General features: G+C 37.3%; 1 protein-coding gene across 1 annotated transcript in view; it reads left to right on the forward strand.

The window, feature by feature from the left end:
• The first annotated feature begins 9,998 nt into the window (after positions 1–9,998).
• Positions 9,999–17,723, forward strand: part of DNAH7 (dynein axonemal heavy chain 7) — a 115,259-nt gene continuing 107,534 nt past the window's right edge. The window contains exons 1-6 of the mRNA XM_072875282.1: positions 9,999–10,121; positions 10,470–10,563; positions 11,809–11,989; positions 12,877–12,952; positions 15,000–15,125; positions 16,715–16,834. Coding sequence (XP_072731383.1) covers positions 10,540–10,563; positions 11,809–11,989; positions 12,877–12,952; positions 15,000–15,125; positions 16,715–16,834 — 527 coding nt within the window. The 5' untranslated portion in view covers positions 9,999–10,121; positions 10,470–10,539. The remainder of the gene's footprint in view (positions 10,122–10,469; positions 10,564–11,808; positions 11,990–12,876; positions 12,953–14,999; positions 15,126–16,714; positions 16,835–17,723) is intronic.

Genomic DNA, 17,723 nt, shown 5'->3' on the forward strand with positions numbered 1-17,723 from the left:
ATCTAGAAAACAAACTATTCTGTTTAACACTACTAGTGATTTGAGACAGCTTGAAATTTCTCTTTTCAAAAGGCCTTCTAAGGAAGGAGACATACTAGAAAAATGCGTGGTCTAGATAATAGCTGACCATGTTCTTACCAGGACAGTTGTGTTTGTGCTCTTGCCAAGTAAGGTAAGTTACACTTGGAAAAATATACTGTAAAACTGGGGCAAGATAAAAGCATGCAATTAATGTGTGTTTGTTTCAGAAACCAATCAACCTGTGCCTTAAGAACCTGGCAGCTGACAGACTTGAAAATACTGTTTGGCGCACTCAGCATTGGAGAAATGAGCAAGGTACAGAATGAGTCAGTGTGTAAAAACTCTATCAAATTAATGGTAGCATTACAAAGCTGAACTGCCGAGTCACCTACCAGTGCATGAAAGTGTAAGGAAATTTCCTAATTAAAAGCAGGTACATGAATTATGACATAAAAATTCTTACCTGGTTAGCCCATGTAGCGTCAGCCCTAATAAATAAGGGCTAGACTATTACATAAAGTATTCAAAGAATCAGTGATTTCATGTGACAGTGCTATTTTACTTGTTGCTTTCACAACAGGAAGATAAAGGATGATTTTTGACCCAGTAACACCTGTGACAAAACTGTTGCCTGCCAGTGAAATGAAGACTTCACCTTTGAGAAGAGTGTGAACAGCGAGTTCCCGTGACAAACACGTTTGCAGCCAGAGTCAGTAAGTCAGCATACCTATATTGACCACAAAGTAGTCGTATTTCCTTTACTGTTATGATATTCTTGATAGTAAATAAAGGCTCCTTTTTCTTTTTTAAACTGGCACTGATAGGTGCTCAAGCTCATTCTGGTGTTCTTTCAGAGTGGTTGTGAAGATGAAATAGGCATACAAGTTCTGGCCTGTAACTTGCTTCTGTTGACACAGACAACCCCAGATCTCTTCACTCTCTTTAAAAATCTTTTCTGTGTTCCAGTAAGTGTAGGATTGTGTTGTACATCTGTGCTGTTACTGTGGTGCCTGTTCCAAAACAATTTGCAAAGTGATCTTTCCTTGATGGTCAGTAGTTCCATTGTGATATGAGCAGAAGACTCATCTGACTGAACACATGCTTCTTAATGCACAGCATGTTTCTGAGAATGATTTTTACAAACAATATGTAAATAATTATCACTCTTCTTTTAGGGAAGAAAATACTGTTTTAGTCTTGTCTTCAGTTTGATTTTTGTGCGTTAATTATTCCATACTCAAGAGATATGCATAACAAGACCTGACTTAATAAAGATCATAAAGTTAAAAAAAATCTTTTTCAGATAGGGGGAAATTTTCTAGTCTTTCATAGGAATTCTTTCTTACAAAACCACTACTTGTATTTGTGCTTCCATATTGTTAGCCTAGGTATGGCAAAACTATGGTATACAAGGAAAACACATAGACCTGTTTTTGTCTTTAAAAAGATTCTTGAACTGAAAAATGTAGGCTTTTTTTTTCCCACTGAAAACTTGCCTGAAGTGTAATGTCTCACCATTCATGGTGAGTTGAAGTGTTAAATTAATTTTTTGAAATAATTACTGTGTGTAATTGCATTTTAAGTGCTGTCCAAAATTCAAGTCCTGCCTATGAACACAACAGAGTTTAAGTATCAAGTCTTGATTTAAAACCCTTAAACTTGAATTTTGATGACTAAAACTTTTCCTTTACCGAAATAATTATCAATGATCAATCATTATCAATTCCCCCACTAGAAGAAGCCTCTATGAGAAAGCTTTGCTTGCTTCATTTAAAGGACTTTAATCTGAACAATGTGAGATCGATTACTTGTTTTATATACACCTATAGTGAGTCCATGATGGGTACATGTGAGAGAACTTAAAAATATATATACACATACATGTTTAAGAAAAAAAATAGAGACAAAAGAGATTTTAGACAAAGTGGAGTACAAGAAAAGGTACTATGTGGGAATAAGTTCCAGTATGTACTCTTAGTGTTCAGTTGAGATTGCCGTAACCGCTGGAGTGATTTAGGAATACAACTTTGAGAGATGAGTTGAAGCTGTGATTCCATTGAATTCAAACATCTTGTTCCATTTTCATACTAGTTAATGTTTTTCAGTCTGTCATCTGAAACCTCTGGGGAAGAAAAAACTCCTTCCTGAAATTATTTTTAAAGCAATACCCAAATGTGAGAATTTGAATTTTTGTACACACAGGAGTTATTACATTTGTTGTACTTTCAAACATTATTTATTTTCTCTAATCAAAACATACAAAGCATGCCAGTAAGTACTTTGGTTAAAAATTAAAGGATTGCTTTTTTCACATTTAAAACAAAACATCTGGTCAGTAAAATACTTCACTGTACATAGTATTTTGGCTTAAGTTTTGTTAATTCCATGGAGTAAACCACATTGTTATCTACTGTTTAATACTTTTGCCTCTGTTTGAAGGGTGAAAGAAATCTATTCTTGATTACTGGTACTCCAGAATTTAACTGAGGCATCAAGGTGGAATAAAAACTGCATGTCACTGAATCTTTCAGAAAATGAAAACTTAGTGATAAAAATGTTATCTATGGCCTTTTTTCCTTCCTGTATTTAATCTTACTGCGTCACTGATCCTTTTTTGTTGCACTGATGCTCCAATCTTTGCTCAACTTTTTATTATGTAACAATATATGAACTGTATGATACTGAATGCCTATGTTCTGTTGACTTTGGCTGGTAATGATGGATTTTTTTTTTTTAATAGTCTGCTCCATTTTTTTAATTGCTTTAGTACAGTTCTAAAACAGATGCTGAGGAGTACTCACTTTATATTTGTGTGTACTCCCTTCTTCTTTTCATCCTTTCGCCATTTTATTCTTTTGATCTCATTTTTACCTCTGAAGTTAGATTTAGATGGTTTCGTTAGGTATGACTATGAGATTTCAGATGAAAGTGAGATGTTAACCAAACACAGGAAGGCCATTTTTAACCTGTGTCCTCCTATGGCCTTGGAAAGGGGATTAAAATCAGCTGGTATCACATTTATGTAAATAAATTGTGTTTAACTGGTCACAGCAGGAAAAGAATGAAATGTGGGGAAAAAGAATATACAGCAACATAGTAGTTCTTAGTTCTCTGTAAGAAGTTCTTATGATAATGAAAAATACTATATACACAAGAATTGATTTTCTCTATAATGTTCCTAATACTAGCAACCTGTGTCTTTCCTCCTCTGAAGAGTACAAGCAGGTGTGCTATTTGCAGTTTCCTAACCAGATAATGAAAAAACAAAATGCCACTTTCTAGCAAAAGGAATTGCAATGCCCAACAGTGTATGGTGATGTGCGCTGAATGTGCTACTGCCTTCTGTAGATATAGTTTCTAATAGCTGAGTGACTCAGTATTAAAGAGAAATAGCAAGGATTTCCCTTTGCATGTTTTCCAGCTAGACTGTTATGTATTATAGCCAGTACAGCGTACAGCTTGTTTGAATCTCCCTAAGATATGTTAAGTATGAGGGAATTTCTCATTTCAAAATCAAAACCAGGCTTTGGTACTGTTTTAGAAAATGCACTGGGAATTCCAAGTGATGTTGAATTTTCTACAGCTGGACAAAGCAAAAATACCCTACTGGTTCTTTGCCTGTGGTATTTTAACAAAGGGGCTTTTATGTTTAAAACTCGATATATAGACTCTTACAATGCTCTATGTACAGTTCACAAGATTGGTTACAGGCCTGAATCAGAGCTCATTTATAGGGATTTTCCAGCAGGCTAACTCCACTGTAAACTGTAGCGCTACCTTTTATGTATTGCTGTTGTGAAAACATAACAAAACCTCTCATTTAATGTTCACAAACTACCTAATATGGCAACAGCTGTTTCAGATCCCATTGAAATCCAAACCTGGTCACAGCAAAGTGTTAGGAGTCATACCAACCATACCAGTATTTTATTTAGATTGGTCAAAGCAGCAGATTTGTAATGCAGGGAACACCCACTGACTACCAATGAAACTGAAAGAAATTTTTATTTATATTTTCTTGTATTCTTTAATTTACTGACTGGGGGGGGGGGGGCGGGGGGTGGCAGGTTGTTTAAATACTATGTCTGTTGTGCACAAGATGGGCTGATGCATGATGCAGCACCTGAAAAACCTTTGGTTGCTGTTGTGGTTTAGAGGCCCCAGTCCAGCCATTAGAGCTTATTAAGAATGATTTTGCAAGCATGGCTGAGTTCTTTTGCATGTTTAGTTGGAGCACACCTCTCACTGCTTTGCCTAAAGACAAGCAGCTGCATTCACTTATTGGTACACATCGCTTAATTTAAAAGGTAAGAAGGAATGCCTGCCTAAACAGCAGCGCATGGTACGTGCTACTCAAAAGCAATTTTAACTATCCTTGTGTTCCTGAAATTGGCAGGCCTGAAAAGGGTATCGAGCATTTTCTACTGGAAGACAATCTCAGTGAAGTAACAGCAAAGCTGAAATGCAGCTTGCCGTAGCAGCAAAGATACTGCACTAGCTTAAAAGCAGCCATCCCGGGTGTAACCCGTTCTCTGTTGTTTATCAGCTAGGAAATTGCATGTCTTCAGTCGGTTACACCTGAGCAGGTAGCCCTGCTGAAACGTCAGGGTACTTCACCAAGTGCAGCTGTGGCTTTGTTAGCTAACTGGATGGCAGAAAGCAAGCTGTTCCTGACGTTTCTCTCGCGTTCTCCCCTGCAGCAGGTTCTGGGCGAGGCCTTCGCCAGACCGCAAGTTTTCTGCTGCTTACGTAAGGCGATACGCGCTGGAAGGGTAACGAAGCAGCTGTAATTAGCTATGCCGTGTTTTGCCGCAGAAGGCCAGGAGTGACAGCGGCGCGCGGCCAGCGCTGCCCGCTCTGTTCCCTGGGCCGAGCCGCTCCCCGCGCCGCTCGCGCCCGGCCGTTGGGATTCGCTGTGCGCGCGGCCTGGGCGGCGGCCAACGGTCGCGCTCGCGCTCGGCGCTGCTAGGTAACGGCGTCGTCCCAACACCGCGGCGCCGCCTCGCCCGCGCAGACATGGGCACCGAGCAGGTACTGGCGGCTGAGGGGGCACAGCGCGAGCCGGGCAGCCCCGGGGCCGAGCTCTGCCCGGCCGCTCCGCCTCCTTCAGCCCGGAGCCGACAGCATCTGCCCCGGCTCTGGCAGGCGGGAGCTGGGGGTCCCGTGGCGGCCCTCGCCTTGGCGGCCCTCGCCTTGGCGGGGGGCCGTGGGGCAGGACTGGGTGCTGGGGAGCAGCGGGCTGGCTGAGGAGAGGGGCCTGGCCGGCGCTCGCTGTGCGCGGGGCAGAGAGCAGAACGCTCGGGTGCACCTGGCGACCGGCGGGGGAGCTTGTTCCGATCTGAAAAGTGTTTTTCTTTTAAACCTTAAATGACAAGGTTGAATTAAGCTTCTGAAATTACGTTTTTTACCCCTGACGCTTAATTAAATGCTTGCACTCTGTAAGTGGAGGCCTGGTGGGGCAACCGTGTTTGTAGAGAAAGGCTTCAGTACCCTGTCCCATTAGTTGCAGGCCGATTGTGACTGATAACCCTCCAGAAAAAATAAACCGTGGTGTCTGTGCTGTGAACTCCTTAAATCAGGTTTTTAGAAGCAACGTAGTCCTTCTTGCAGCTGCCCAGATTTCCTTTAATTACTTTATCAGTGCAAATTTAAACAGACATTTTTGGTTTGGGCTGCTGTTCTTGTAGTGTTTTCAGAGAGACTAACTCTCTCCTAAAGGTATCCCATTATAAACCACAGAAATGAATTTCAGTCTTCAGCTTGGTAGAAAATGTTACATCATAAGCCCTCTCCCTAATTTTTTGTTTGTTCATTTGGGTTATTTTTTTTGTTTTTTAAACATGAAGAGATTTTAATTCAGTTTATTTCCAGAACTGCAGGAAGTTTAAATGCTGAAGACAAATGCCAATAGAAGCTTTTAGCTATGAATGTGGTTTTAAATCACTGGGCATTAACCGATACTAATTTGTATTATTTCACTAGTGGCCTGATAGGGTTGTAGTTGGTTAATGTAATTATAAGGAAGAGTCTGCCCTCTTCAATCATGTTGTTCTCCTGTAAGTCAATCCTGTTTTTTTAGTCTCTCTTGGTTTTGATGTCCTTATTCAGATTTGTTTTGCTCTAATGAAATGTGTGGGATATTTTAAGTTAAATCATTCAGTAACTTCCTTCAGTGAATTAAAAGTTCACCAGTTTCTCTTTGGATGTGTTTCTTCTTGAGGTGCATATTAGAGGGTGTGAGTTGGCTGCTCATAACTACCTGAGATAGTCCTCACTGTCCAAGACTCTCGTTTTAGTACATCTTATTGCTAGTAGTAAGTTTGCAGTATAATATTTTAAAATCTTGGTACTGTCTTCAGTGGAACTAATTTCAACACTGAGTTTATCAGTACCAGCAGCTCAGAGGTTGTGGTGCTGAATTCTATGTTTCCAACAAAAGAAAATCTAAACAAAACTGTGTAATGTCATATATGAAGACAAGGTACAGTCTTAGTCATTTTCGTAGCCCTATTATTTGTAAAAATACCCAGGTTTCTGATGTTTGTTCCTCACCAGGAATCTAAGAATTAAGACTGTGGACCTTGTCACTGAGAGAAATAGGTAATACTCTTCCAGGAATTCAAAGCCATTTTCTCCTATACAAAAGATTTTTTTTCTCGACCATTCCCTTCAGAGGGTAGTAGATAGTATTCACCATCTGCTTTAGAATTTGGACTAGAGAGACAATGAGCTTTATATTTTGGTATCATTATGCAAGACATGGAGAACAAAGACCGTGCCTATACTCAAAGTTTGGAACCATCTAAGGTGACTTTGCCTCAGCCAGTTCTGGTCCAGCAGCTGTAAAGCTGTTGACAAACCAGAGTCCATCTGATCACCACTGAGATGGTTCGGGGGCTGGAGCACTTGGTGTATGAGGAGGGTGTGAGGGAACTGTGTGTGTTCAGCTTGGAGAAGAGAAGGTGGCGGAGGAATGTAGTTATTGTCTTCCAGTGCCTGAACTAGAGAGAAAATGGTGCCACATTCCTGCTGGTGCTGTGCAGCAGCAGGAGGAGAGGCAATGCTCTCAAGTTGCAGGAGAGAATTTCTGACTCGGCATAAGGATGATGATCTTCACAGTGAGATGATTAAGCAGGGGAGAAGGTTGCCCAGAGAGGCAGTGGCTTTAGAGAACTTCAGATCTCAACTGGACAAGGCCCTGTGCAATCTGACCTAACTTTTTGTAGTCAGTAGTGCTTTGAGAAGGAGAGCGGATTATCAGAGGCCCTTTTCAGCCTAATTTTTTCTATGATTCTGTCATAGCGTGTTTGTATAGCGCTGGGTCCAAACCAGTCCAAACACTGTCCATAGGCTACACTGCATTCTATAGGCTTATTGGCCTGGTAAGCAGTAGTTTTATGATGCAGTGTGGATACACTATTAGGAGATGTATTCATGCTAGTTTTAGAAAAGACTGGTAGCTGTTAGGTGGTCTGTGGTAAGAATCTTTTTGCGATTGAATATGTTAGACTACAGAGAAATAAATGGCTTCATATTTTCCCAGTAGAGTTACAACTGCTCCAGTTACCAGACAAAAAGTAGGCTTGTCATTTAAATCTTTCTGTATTTGTTATAATACTGCTTTTCCCTCATTTCTGCTGAATTCTGTGTCACTGCAGACTGTGAGACTGGTATAGGCATTAGAATTTCGAGGTGTGAAAAATCTTGCACATGGTCCATGGCTAACTGGAAGATAGACTGGCGAGAGCATTAAATGAAGGACTGAAAGAGATAAGTGGTTATTGTGGCAAAGTCTTCAGTCACGTTTTCTGTGATTGCCAAAAAGCTAGATTAAAAATACCAAAATTGGCCTGCTTGGTGTTTAGAGTACTTTAATTTACCAGGCATTTTGATCTCTATTCAAGGGGAAGCCAGATGTGTTTAATCGCATTTGGAGAGAGAATGGGGGAGGATGGATCTTTTGTTCATTTAGAGAGTAGTGCTGTTGATTTTGAAACAAGATACTTAAAACATATTGTTGTATGACTCCCTCTTGCAGCTAGTGGTAGTCAAGGAGTTTCTCCCTGGCATGTTGAGGGGAAGAATTCCCTAGAGCTGGAATGAGTTTGCTCCCCTTTCACAAGTTGGACCACACATTAGTTTATGAAGAGATTGCTAACAACTGATAGTGTATGTCTATACATATTTTATCACTGTCAAATTCCTGTATTTTGAAGGAGGTTTTTTTTGGAGCCTGATTTGATTGTTGCCTCACTTGGGAATTGCCAGAGTTTATTCTTGACTGCAAAATTCATGTAAATAGTTAAGTGCCTAAAACTTGTGTGAGTTCTACACAACAGCAATGTATTGCAAATGAAAGCCAACCCGACTTGTTTAAGGGTAGCTCAGGTATGTCTACACAAACGTTCTGTGCTTTGTGTCTTTCCTCAGTTACAGCCTTTGTGTAAGACACAAAGCAGAAGGAGGAGGACAGCTGTGGCATAGACATGCAGAATTACTGCAAGTGCAGCTGCAGGGAAAGAGGCCGTGTGGGCAATGCCAGGGGTATTGGTGGTGGTGTGAAACAGAGGAGAAACAGAAGAATAGCCAAAGGCAGTTGTGTTAGAGCCAATTTTAAATAATTTTACAACTAGATTGTCTTGTTTGTTTATAGGAAGGTGCTGTACATTGCAAAATGTGCTAGCCAGCGTCCTGGGCATGGTCAGAGGGTGCTTTTGGACTGACAGCTTTGATATCTGATGCTGAGGGATCAGTGTTGTAGCAAAGCAGAGAATACTGGACACTCTTAAATGAAAGTTTATGGATTAGAAAAAAAGGACCATTTTGTGTTCTCAAATATGTTGACTGAAGAACGGGAATCAAAAAATTGTTTATTTGTATTATTTCATAGTATCTTGTAATGCTTTAATGTATATCTTGGCAAAAAGGTAACATAAATGCTTCCCAGCCTAAAATTAATTTTTTGGAGCTGTGATTTTTCAAAGGCATTTGAGAAAGTTGAATTCTACATGGAAACACTATAAGAAGAATAGGGGAAGTGATGTGAAATTGTATGTGTAAAGATTATTATGTAAGAGATAAAAATGGAATTATAGCTAGATTACAAGTTTAAGTATTCCTGGAAGTCTAATATTAGTAGTAATTTAAATGTCTGGTGGTGATTTTCCTTTTTTTTTTTTTTTTTTCAAGCCCAGTCCAAGTGGCAAAGGGAAGTTGGCAAAGAGAACAGTGAACTTACTACCACAGTTGTCTCAGGTAGTTTTGCTGGCTTTTTTTGTAAGGTTTCATTTTCAAATATGTGTCACAGAGTGGTTATGTAAAGACCATGGTTCTCATTCAAACATATGCTGACGTGTATATTCTCTCTCCCTGCACTATTTGTATATATTATATCTGTATGTGGAGCATTGTTTGTATTTCAATATTTGGAAAACATTGAAAGCGGTGGATTTAAACAAGGTTGAAAATATTAACTAAGGTATAAAACTAGAGAGTTTACAAATATTACATATTTGTTTAACATGCTTATCTCTAATGGTCTGGATATTTAGAATTTGAGGGCAATGTATAAGTGGTAGTTTATTGTATGATTTTTATGCTGCCTTATTCCTGCTGTATATTAGACTACAGTTTCTTTGATTTACTATATTTAAGAAGTCTTGAAGTGCGTGTTAGTAGCACCTACAACAAGTGTAAAACTGAAATATAAAATATTTATTCCAGGTGAGGTCTAAACCACTGTGGCAGCAGACTTGTCCTTTGTTCCGTCTGAGCAAAGAACAGAAAGATGATGAGTCAGATGAGTTTACTGTAAAAAATGAGTATTCACCTGGTAAGGTTAACATTATTAGTACTACTAAAAAAAAACCCTCTCAGAAACATAAATATGTGTGATATATTTGAACTTTTTTTTTAAAACTTAATTTCAAAATGTATTTTCTGCAAGCAGAATATTTGAAGGTGAGATACAGGAGACACAAGGTACAGGATTCCAGAGATAATGAAGCAGGTGCTGGACCATCAACTTCTACATTGCGGAGCAGCAGTCATCTGAAAAAACAACATGAAAGTTTCAGAAGTGCTCTTGTTAACATTATATTGTGAGTTTCCTTATCTTTGAATAATGTGTTTTTCCTTTTTGATATATGAACTACATTTTAAAATTATTTTAAAATTTTGAGAATTGCAAATTGAAAGTATGTATATGAACATGAACTGTATCACCAATTTTAAAAGCTGAACCTTAGCAGATAAAATACAAACTTGGTCACACACTTCAGTGTTCTTTTTGAATCAGAATGTCTTGTGCTTATTGTAAAGTTTTGGCAGTTACCTTTTTTGTTTTGTTTGTTCACAGCTGATGTGTAGGATGGCTATATATTACTTATGCCAGTAAAATGTATCTGAAGAGTGTGATGCATACTCTTTGTTGTTTTTTTTTGTCTCAGACAGCAAGACCTTACTGAAGAACAGCTTCCATCCCTCGATGGAACCCAGCCTCCAGGAGCAGATTCTTCTATGCTAATAGAGAAAGATATTTTGGTAGCTAAAGACTATTTTCTAGAGTATTAAATGAAATACAGTGCCAGTCATTTATTGTAAATATTGACAAGATGATTGACACAATGAGAGATGACTGACGGTGACATATTCTTCTACTATTAGTTTCACACAATATATTATTTATAGTGTTACTGTTGAGAATGGAGCATTAGGAATGTATGGATGATTCAAAGAACTGCAGAATGGAATAGTAACTGGAGGATAACCAATGTCAGGAAGTAATAAATGAATCTTTTCTATACTTGCTGAAGGTGAGAATAACTTGCAAGGGAGGGTGCACTGCTTTGTCTGAGCAGATAGAATCCATAAGACAATTCTCTTTGGGTTACCCTCATCTAAGGGCTGGGGTGTTCTTCGTTCTCCTTCTGGTTTAGGATACCTTGTGTGACACAATTGCATACATAATTTTGTGAATTATTTATATTTAAAATAGGCTAAGTTCATTTTGGGATAAATAGATCGAAATAGATTCCTGTGTTACTTCCTGACATTAGTAATTTTCCAGTTGATATTCCATTCTGTGATTCTTTGAATTTGGGCTGATATATTTCTTCATCTATGTTTCCTTTAATGCTCTGAGGTTTTGTTAATCAGATTTCACATGCCTGTTTAAATGCTGACATACAAGCTGATGTACTTATTTGTGGTTACACATTCATATTCCGAGCAATGCATTAGCTGTACATTGCATATCCACACAAAACTCTGCAGAATGCATGGCTTTCTTTTTGAATATATCGTCCAGCCCCAGAGCTAGTGGAGAATAATGGCAGCACTGGCATGATGAGATAGATGAATATATATTGAAAATTTATTTAAGGACAAGATTGGTACTGGGCCAGTGCAAAGGAGAGGCATCTCTCCAGAATTGTAGAATTGTAACGGCAAAACCAAAACAAAAGCCAGATTTCTAAGTTATGTCCATTCTTCAATGAAATTTTTGTTATTTAGCTCTTACCTAATGGAATGAGGCTTATGCCACTATACCCTGTTATTCTATCTCAACAGCTTTTTATCGTTATTCTGCCGACTAGCGTTTGCCAGGCTGATGAAGATATTTACATTAGATTTAGTGATGTATATGTAGTTTACAACATAAATCAGTACTTAGTACTAATTACATTTATTTTTACTAAATAAGTCCATATCTCTAGCTAAACCTGTAGTAGCAATGACTTTCTAGTACTGGACTTAACCGATGCATCTTATTCTTTTATCCTGCAGAAATACTACTATTATATTCGCCATGGAATTGATACAGCAAATGTGGCCCCAATGGATAAATCATGGCTAGACCACATCTTAGCTTTAATTCCACAACATCTGAAAGTACTTGATGAAAGTATACATTCACTGACTGATGAAATGAAAGCAGACTATCTTCTGAGTGTAAAAAAGGCTATAGGTAGATTTCTAGGAGTTTACTTGCATTTTCTCCTAAGTTGCTAATATTCAGAAGCGTTCATTGTGGAGTGCTGTTCACTGCTGAGAGCTACCGTTGTGGAATAGTTATGTAAAAGTGCTCTTCTGGATGTTAGAGGCACATTTTAATCAAAAGAATACTCAGGTTTTCTTATCTTTGTGATGATCAAAGCTAATATTATTCAGTATTTTTGATCTTTCAACACTTTTAAAAAATGTTATTTTATTTTATAAATCCCTATTTAATAGTATAGCTTTCTCCTGAATCCCTTTTCATGTATATCTGGAGAAAACTGTTCCATCTCAATGAGTTGTGCATTTGGACGTTTTGGTTGAGACATTGAGGTGCTGGAGCGTGTCCAAAGAAGAGCAACGAAGCTGGTGAAGAGTCTAGAGCACAAGTCTTATGAGGAGCGGCTGGGGGAACTGGGGTTTTTTAGTCCGGAGAAAAGGAGGCAGAGGGCATACCTCATCACCCTCTACAATTACCTGAAAGGAGGTTGTAGTGAGGTGGGTGCTTCTTTCTTCTGCCAAGTAACAAGCCATAAGACAAGAAGAAACGGCCCCAAGTTGCACCAGGGGAGGTTTGGATTGTACATCAGGAAAAATTTCTTCACCAAAAGGGTTGTCAGCATTGGAACAGGCTGCCCAGGGATGCAGTTGAGTCACCATCCCTGGAGGTATTTAAAAGACATGTAGATGTGGTGCTTAGGGACATGGTTTAGTGGTGAATTTGGCAGTGCTAGGCTAATAGTTGGACTTGATGATCTTAAAGGTGTTTTCCAACCTAAATGATTCTATGATTCTATTCCTTCACTAAGCTTATTTTGGCTTTTCTTTTCTTTCTTTCTTTTTTTACACTTTTTTCAGTTGACTTTGTTTTAAGAGACACCAGGGAAAAAGATGAAGACAAGAAGAAAGATCTTCTTCTACCTCATCGTGCAGAGTAAGAAAATACATTTATTCAAAAACACTGACTAGAGAACAGTGGGGTAGAATAGCATGTATAAGGAACAGTCTTAATAGTGGTAGTCAGTGTCAGCTGTAAATAAGACTTATGTAAATTAAAATAATGATTATCCAGCGTCTTGGGAAAAACCCTGGAAAATATGTGTCTACCTTGAAAGGTTGTTTGGAATTAGTTTTGTTTAGCAGTGCTTAACTGGTAAGTCGTCTCACAATTAATCCTACAGCATTTGAAAATGGGATATAGCAGGCCAAATGCTTATGTATAAACTGCATCGTAATCAATGGAACAAAGTCATGTTCTGCACAGATTTCAGTGAAGCTCTGTCTTATTTACAGATTGTGATGGTTTGGCTCAATACATAGAGGTTTAAGAATGTAATAAACGCAGACTGTTTTGTTCCTCAGAACAATTCAGCAATGTGTAGTATAAACAGTGATAGATGCCAGCTTCTCTGGCTGGGTTTTTCAGTATGTAGCAACCTCCGTACTGGAGTGGATAGATGTGGCCTTTGTTTAGAGTAATGGACTATCTCTGTTCCATTCATGCTTGCCTTAAAAAGACTTCAGTCTACTGAAAGCAAGTACAGTGCTACTCCCAGGATCATACATCTGTCCAGTGTGGATCAGCCTACCTAGCATCAACTTCCTAGAACATACTTTAATTCTCTCTGACATGTGAAAGTGAAGAAGTACCTCTTTCATAGTTATAGCCAAAAACTGGTAAAATAAATTTGCCTTGTAGAGGAATGAAATCATACAAATGCTGGAGAAACAGAACATTTCCACTGATATCAACCAGGCTCTGTATTGGGGGTAGCATTACTGAGTGATTTTAAAAACAGAAAAGGTTTTGTTGTAAATAATTTCTGGCATGTGGTTTGAGATAGGTGCTTTTAAATATCACATGGTAGGCATTAGAATATAATAGAAGGAGTGGCTGTCACAGATGTTACTTAAGCAATTTGCATCTTAAAAAGAGAAATAATATGTGATGAATTTATTGTTGTTATTGTATCCCCTGGGTAAGAGGCCATCCTATGTCTGATTCTTTGTAGATCTTCCATATCTCCTAGGAAAAGTGTAGGACATCACAGTAGTTTGTATATAAGCTTATGTCACATGCTTACATGCAAATCCCAAAGTACAAAACTCTCCTAGTAGAGTAATCATTGGTAAACACTTTTATTCCATTAACAGTATTTGAAATATGAAACTTTCTTCTAAAGAAATACTTTAGATGTGGAAAAACTTGAAGTTTTTTAACTTAACTTCCTGTAGCTACTTTTTCTTTCTCCTATAGAATACAGATTCATTGAGAAATAGATAAAAGTTTTATGTCAGAATTTTTTTTTTAATAGGAGTTCATTATGAAAATGGGAACAAAAGTATTACAAATATGTGACAAATTTGTCAGGAGTGTTGTTGCTTTTCCCTTGCAACCTAAAAGTTGCAGTGTATACTTCTTAAGCTGCAATGCTTAATATTTTAATACTAAAATCAGACTGCCTGTAGAAAATTACAGTTTTTAAAGCAAAAAAATTGCTACGAGTATATAAAAAACCCCACAAAAATAGATTAATGTTTTTAAAAATTTGAAAGCAGACCAACTGAGTTTACGAAAAGGCTCTAAATTTATAAGTTTTTACAGATTTGGTGGGATGAGCATAAACATAGATACTACATATGGTAGAAAATTGTATATTAATTTACTAAATACATTATATACATATAATGATTTTATTACATGCTAAATATAAAGGACCATGAATAGGTTACAGATCTCTTAGAATTTGGCCCATATTTCTCTCATATTATTTCTTTTTTTTATACAGTGGTCAATAGTTGAAGACTTTTTGATATCTGAATAATGAGCAGAAAGCTAGATTTATCTCCTGAATTCTGTGCTTTCTGGGATGCAAACAATTATCTTAAAGCAAATGTATAAATATTTTAGTTCTTAGCACAGCTACATTCATCCTACTGTTTCTTGCTGGTTTTGTGGGTTTTTTTTTTCCTTTTTTTAGAATAGAAGTAGTGCCAAAACCTTGGAACAAGTCTTTCTTGTCAGCGTGCAGGTACCTGAAAGAAAATTTGCATGCAATAAATCCTTCAATGCTTGCTGTTCTGAACTTATGGGAGACCTCATTTAAGTAAGTGTTATCTATATCTCTTAGGTTTGAGCTGCTCAGTGATTTCAGAATCTATATAGGGAAATAATGGCTGGTGACATCTTAAGATTTCCAAGTTGCCCTATTGAATTTGGGACTGCTACAATATATACATCTGAACGGTGATCATGGATATGATGGCTTTGTTCAAAAACCATTATCCCAAATATATTTGTCTGTGTTCCCTCTAACTTTATGCTTTGAAGAGTTTCTGCCAACTTTTGTAACTCTATAGAGGTCAAACTTTCTTATCTGTACTTCCCCAGAAATCACATGGAATGCTTTGCCATCTTCATTTCCTTTGGTATCTAGGCAGTTTTAAACAAGAAGCTACACATGAAAGCTGAATAGGTCAGCCATTTTGTACTTGATTTTCTTTAGAGCTTGGGTTAAATGCCATCTGGACCTGGCAATTTGTGATTTCGTTTTTTGGGTTGTTTTTTTCTACAGCCTGTTCCACTGACACTTTGATTTGAGACGCTATGTTCCTTGTACAGAAAGGCTCCAGAATGGAGCTGCTATGATCTTACCTTCTCTTAAGTCTTTTTTTTTTTTTTTTTTTTTTTTTTTTTTTTAATTTTCTCTTCATTATCTTACGGACTCTGGCAAGCTTCCTGCTTCTGACATATTTGAAAAATAATTTATTTTTGGATATGACTTCCATTTTTTAAATAGTCTTTCTTGCTTTTAGTATAGTCCCTTCATCTCTAATTAAATTTGACACTTTCTTTTTGGTCTTTCTCAGGTCAGGAATATTTAAAACGGTCTGTTTCCCAAGAAGAGGATTGCTGTCTTGCCTAGCAGGGCACTCATGTTTTTTCCTCTTATCTGATTAACAAGGGAAAAAGGCATTAGATGGGCTATTATTTTCTGCTTCCCAGAGTAGACCAAGCTGCTTGCTTATTTCTTGATTGGTGGTACAAAAGAGAATGAACTGAACTGACCTGTCCAGGCCAGGTGCTGTAACAAGTTGCAAGGAGTGTGGTTGTGTGGTGTTTTTTTGTTGTTGTTGTTTCATTTTGGGTTTTTTTGGTTGTTGTGGGGGTTTTTTTGGTTGTGGGTTGTTTTTTTTAAATTTTTGTTGGGTCTGCTATGTAGGAGACAAATTTCAGACAATGTCTTTTAAAAATATAAAACCTGAAAATTGTTTTGAAGCTACGTTTAGATGGTTATTTATTTTTACATTGTTTTATAATATTTGTAAAAATCCATCCAGTCCTAGAAAGGAATGCTTTTTAACCCATTCAGATTTTTTAATGTTTGATCCTGTATATAATGAGTAACATATACACAAACTCTGATTCTGAAAACAGTTATTAATATGCTCAAGTGTAGTAATTACTACTTCAGTTTAAGACCATGCATACAGACAGTACTGCAGTGCTTATATTTGGTTGTTCTGAAACAACAGAAGCTAATTTCTGGAAATAACATAATTTTTAAGTGCTTATGTTTAAGAACCCTTTATATTTGAAATGTGAAATATGAAAAAAGTTTTATGGAAACAGAAGAATAAAAAACAAGATACAGTGAATATGCTCCTACAATATTCATGTTATATTCTGTTTCAGAAACTTACGCCTTCTTGATACAGAAATATTTCGCAGTAAACAAGAAGCTGAGGAACTCTCATTTTTCCAGAATAAAGTCATGAAGGAGATTGGAAAATCCAAAGTGATTCTATCTAAGAAGTATGATCCAGTGTATCCATATTTTTTAAGTTACAGGGAAATCTTCAACTTTTTCTTCATCTGTTTTTGAAAATATGAACTTTCTGGAGAGAGAAAGAGTGATCCATGTTAATAATACATATTAAAGAAAGAGATGCAGTGTTGTGAAATGCTTTGAGGCCTATGAACGAAAACTGCTGTGTAAATACTGAGCGTGTTATCGTGATTTGTGCAGTTTTCTTATTCTGAATTTTGGTGTGACTTGTTTTGCTCACTTCTTAGAGGGACATTAACAATATATGTGTTTTGATCTGTTATGACAAAAGCTTTTATTTTGTGGACTCATTTGTGCTGGATAAATGAGAAAATATAATGTTACTACTATCAATAATTTATGACATTTTAGAATAAACTGTGATACAACTACTTATTATATAAGACTTGTCTTATCCCTACTTCACACAAAGGAAGTGTCTCATTGATAGGAAGATTAACCTAGTATCACATCAGTAACAATATCTCTGTAGAACATCTGTTGATGATTTTGGAATTTCAGTTTGTATATTCTCAGTTTTGTAGCTGTTTCTGAGAGCAGAGTCATCTGAAAAATGTTATATTAATGAGATCTGTTGACTTTAGACACTATGTCTCAGATTTTCAAAAGAAAAGTTGTTTGGATATCATAATGTTTGTATATTCAGTCTGAGATATTTTAAAAGAAGAAAGGCAGTTTTCTTGGTAGCGCACTCAGTATGCTGCAGTTAAGTTTTTAAATAAAGCATCAACATTGCTAGGCCTTTTTTAGATATTTGTGGCCAAACTATATTGTTTGTATGCATCTGATCTTTTTTAACCAATAATGCTTGATTCCTGCAGTTACGTATTACTGCATTTTTACTATTTCAGGTTT

Source organism: Ciconia boyciana, chromosome 10 (genome assembly GCF_034638445.1).
Source record: "Ciconia boyciana chromosome 10, ASM3463844v1, whole genome shotgun sequence".
In the NCBI taxonomy this organism is placed as follows: Eukaryota; Metazoa; Chordata; class Aves; order Ciconiiformes; family Ciconiidae; genus Ciconia; species Ciconia boyciana.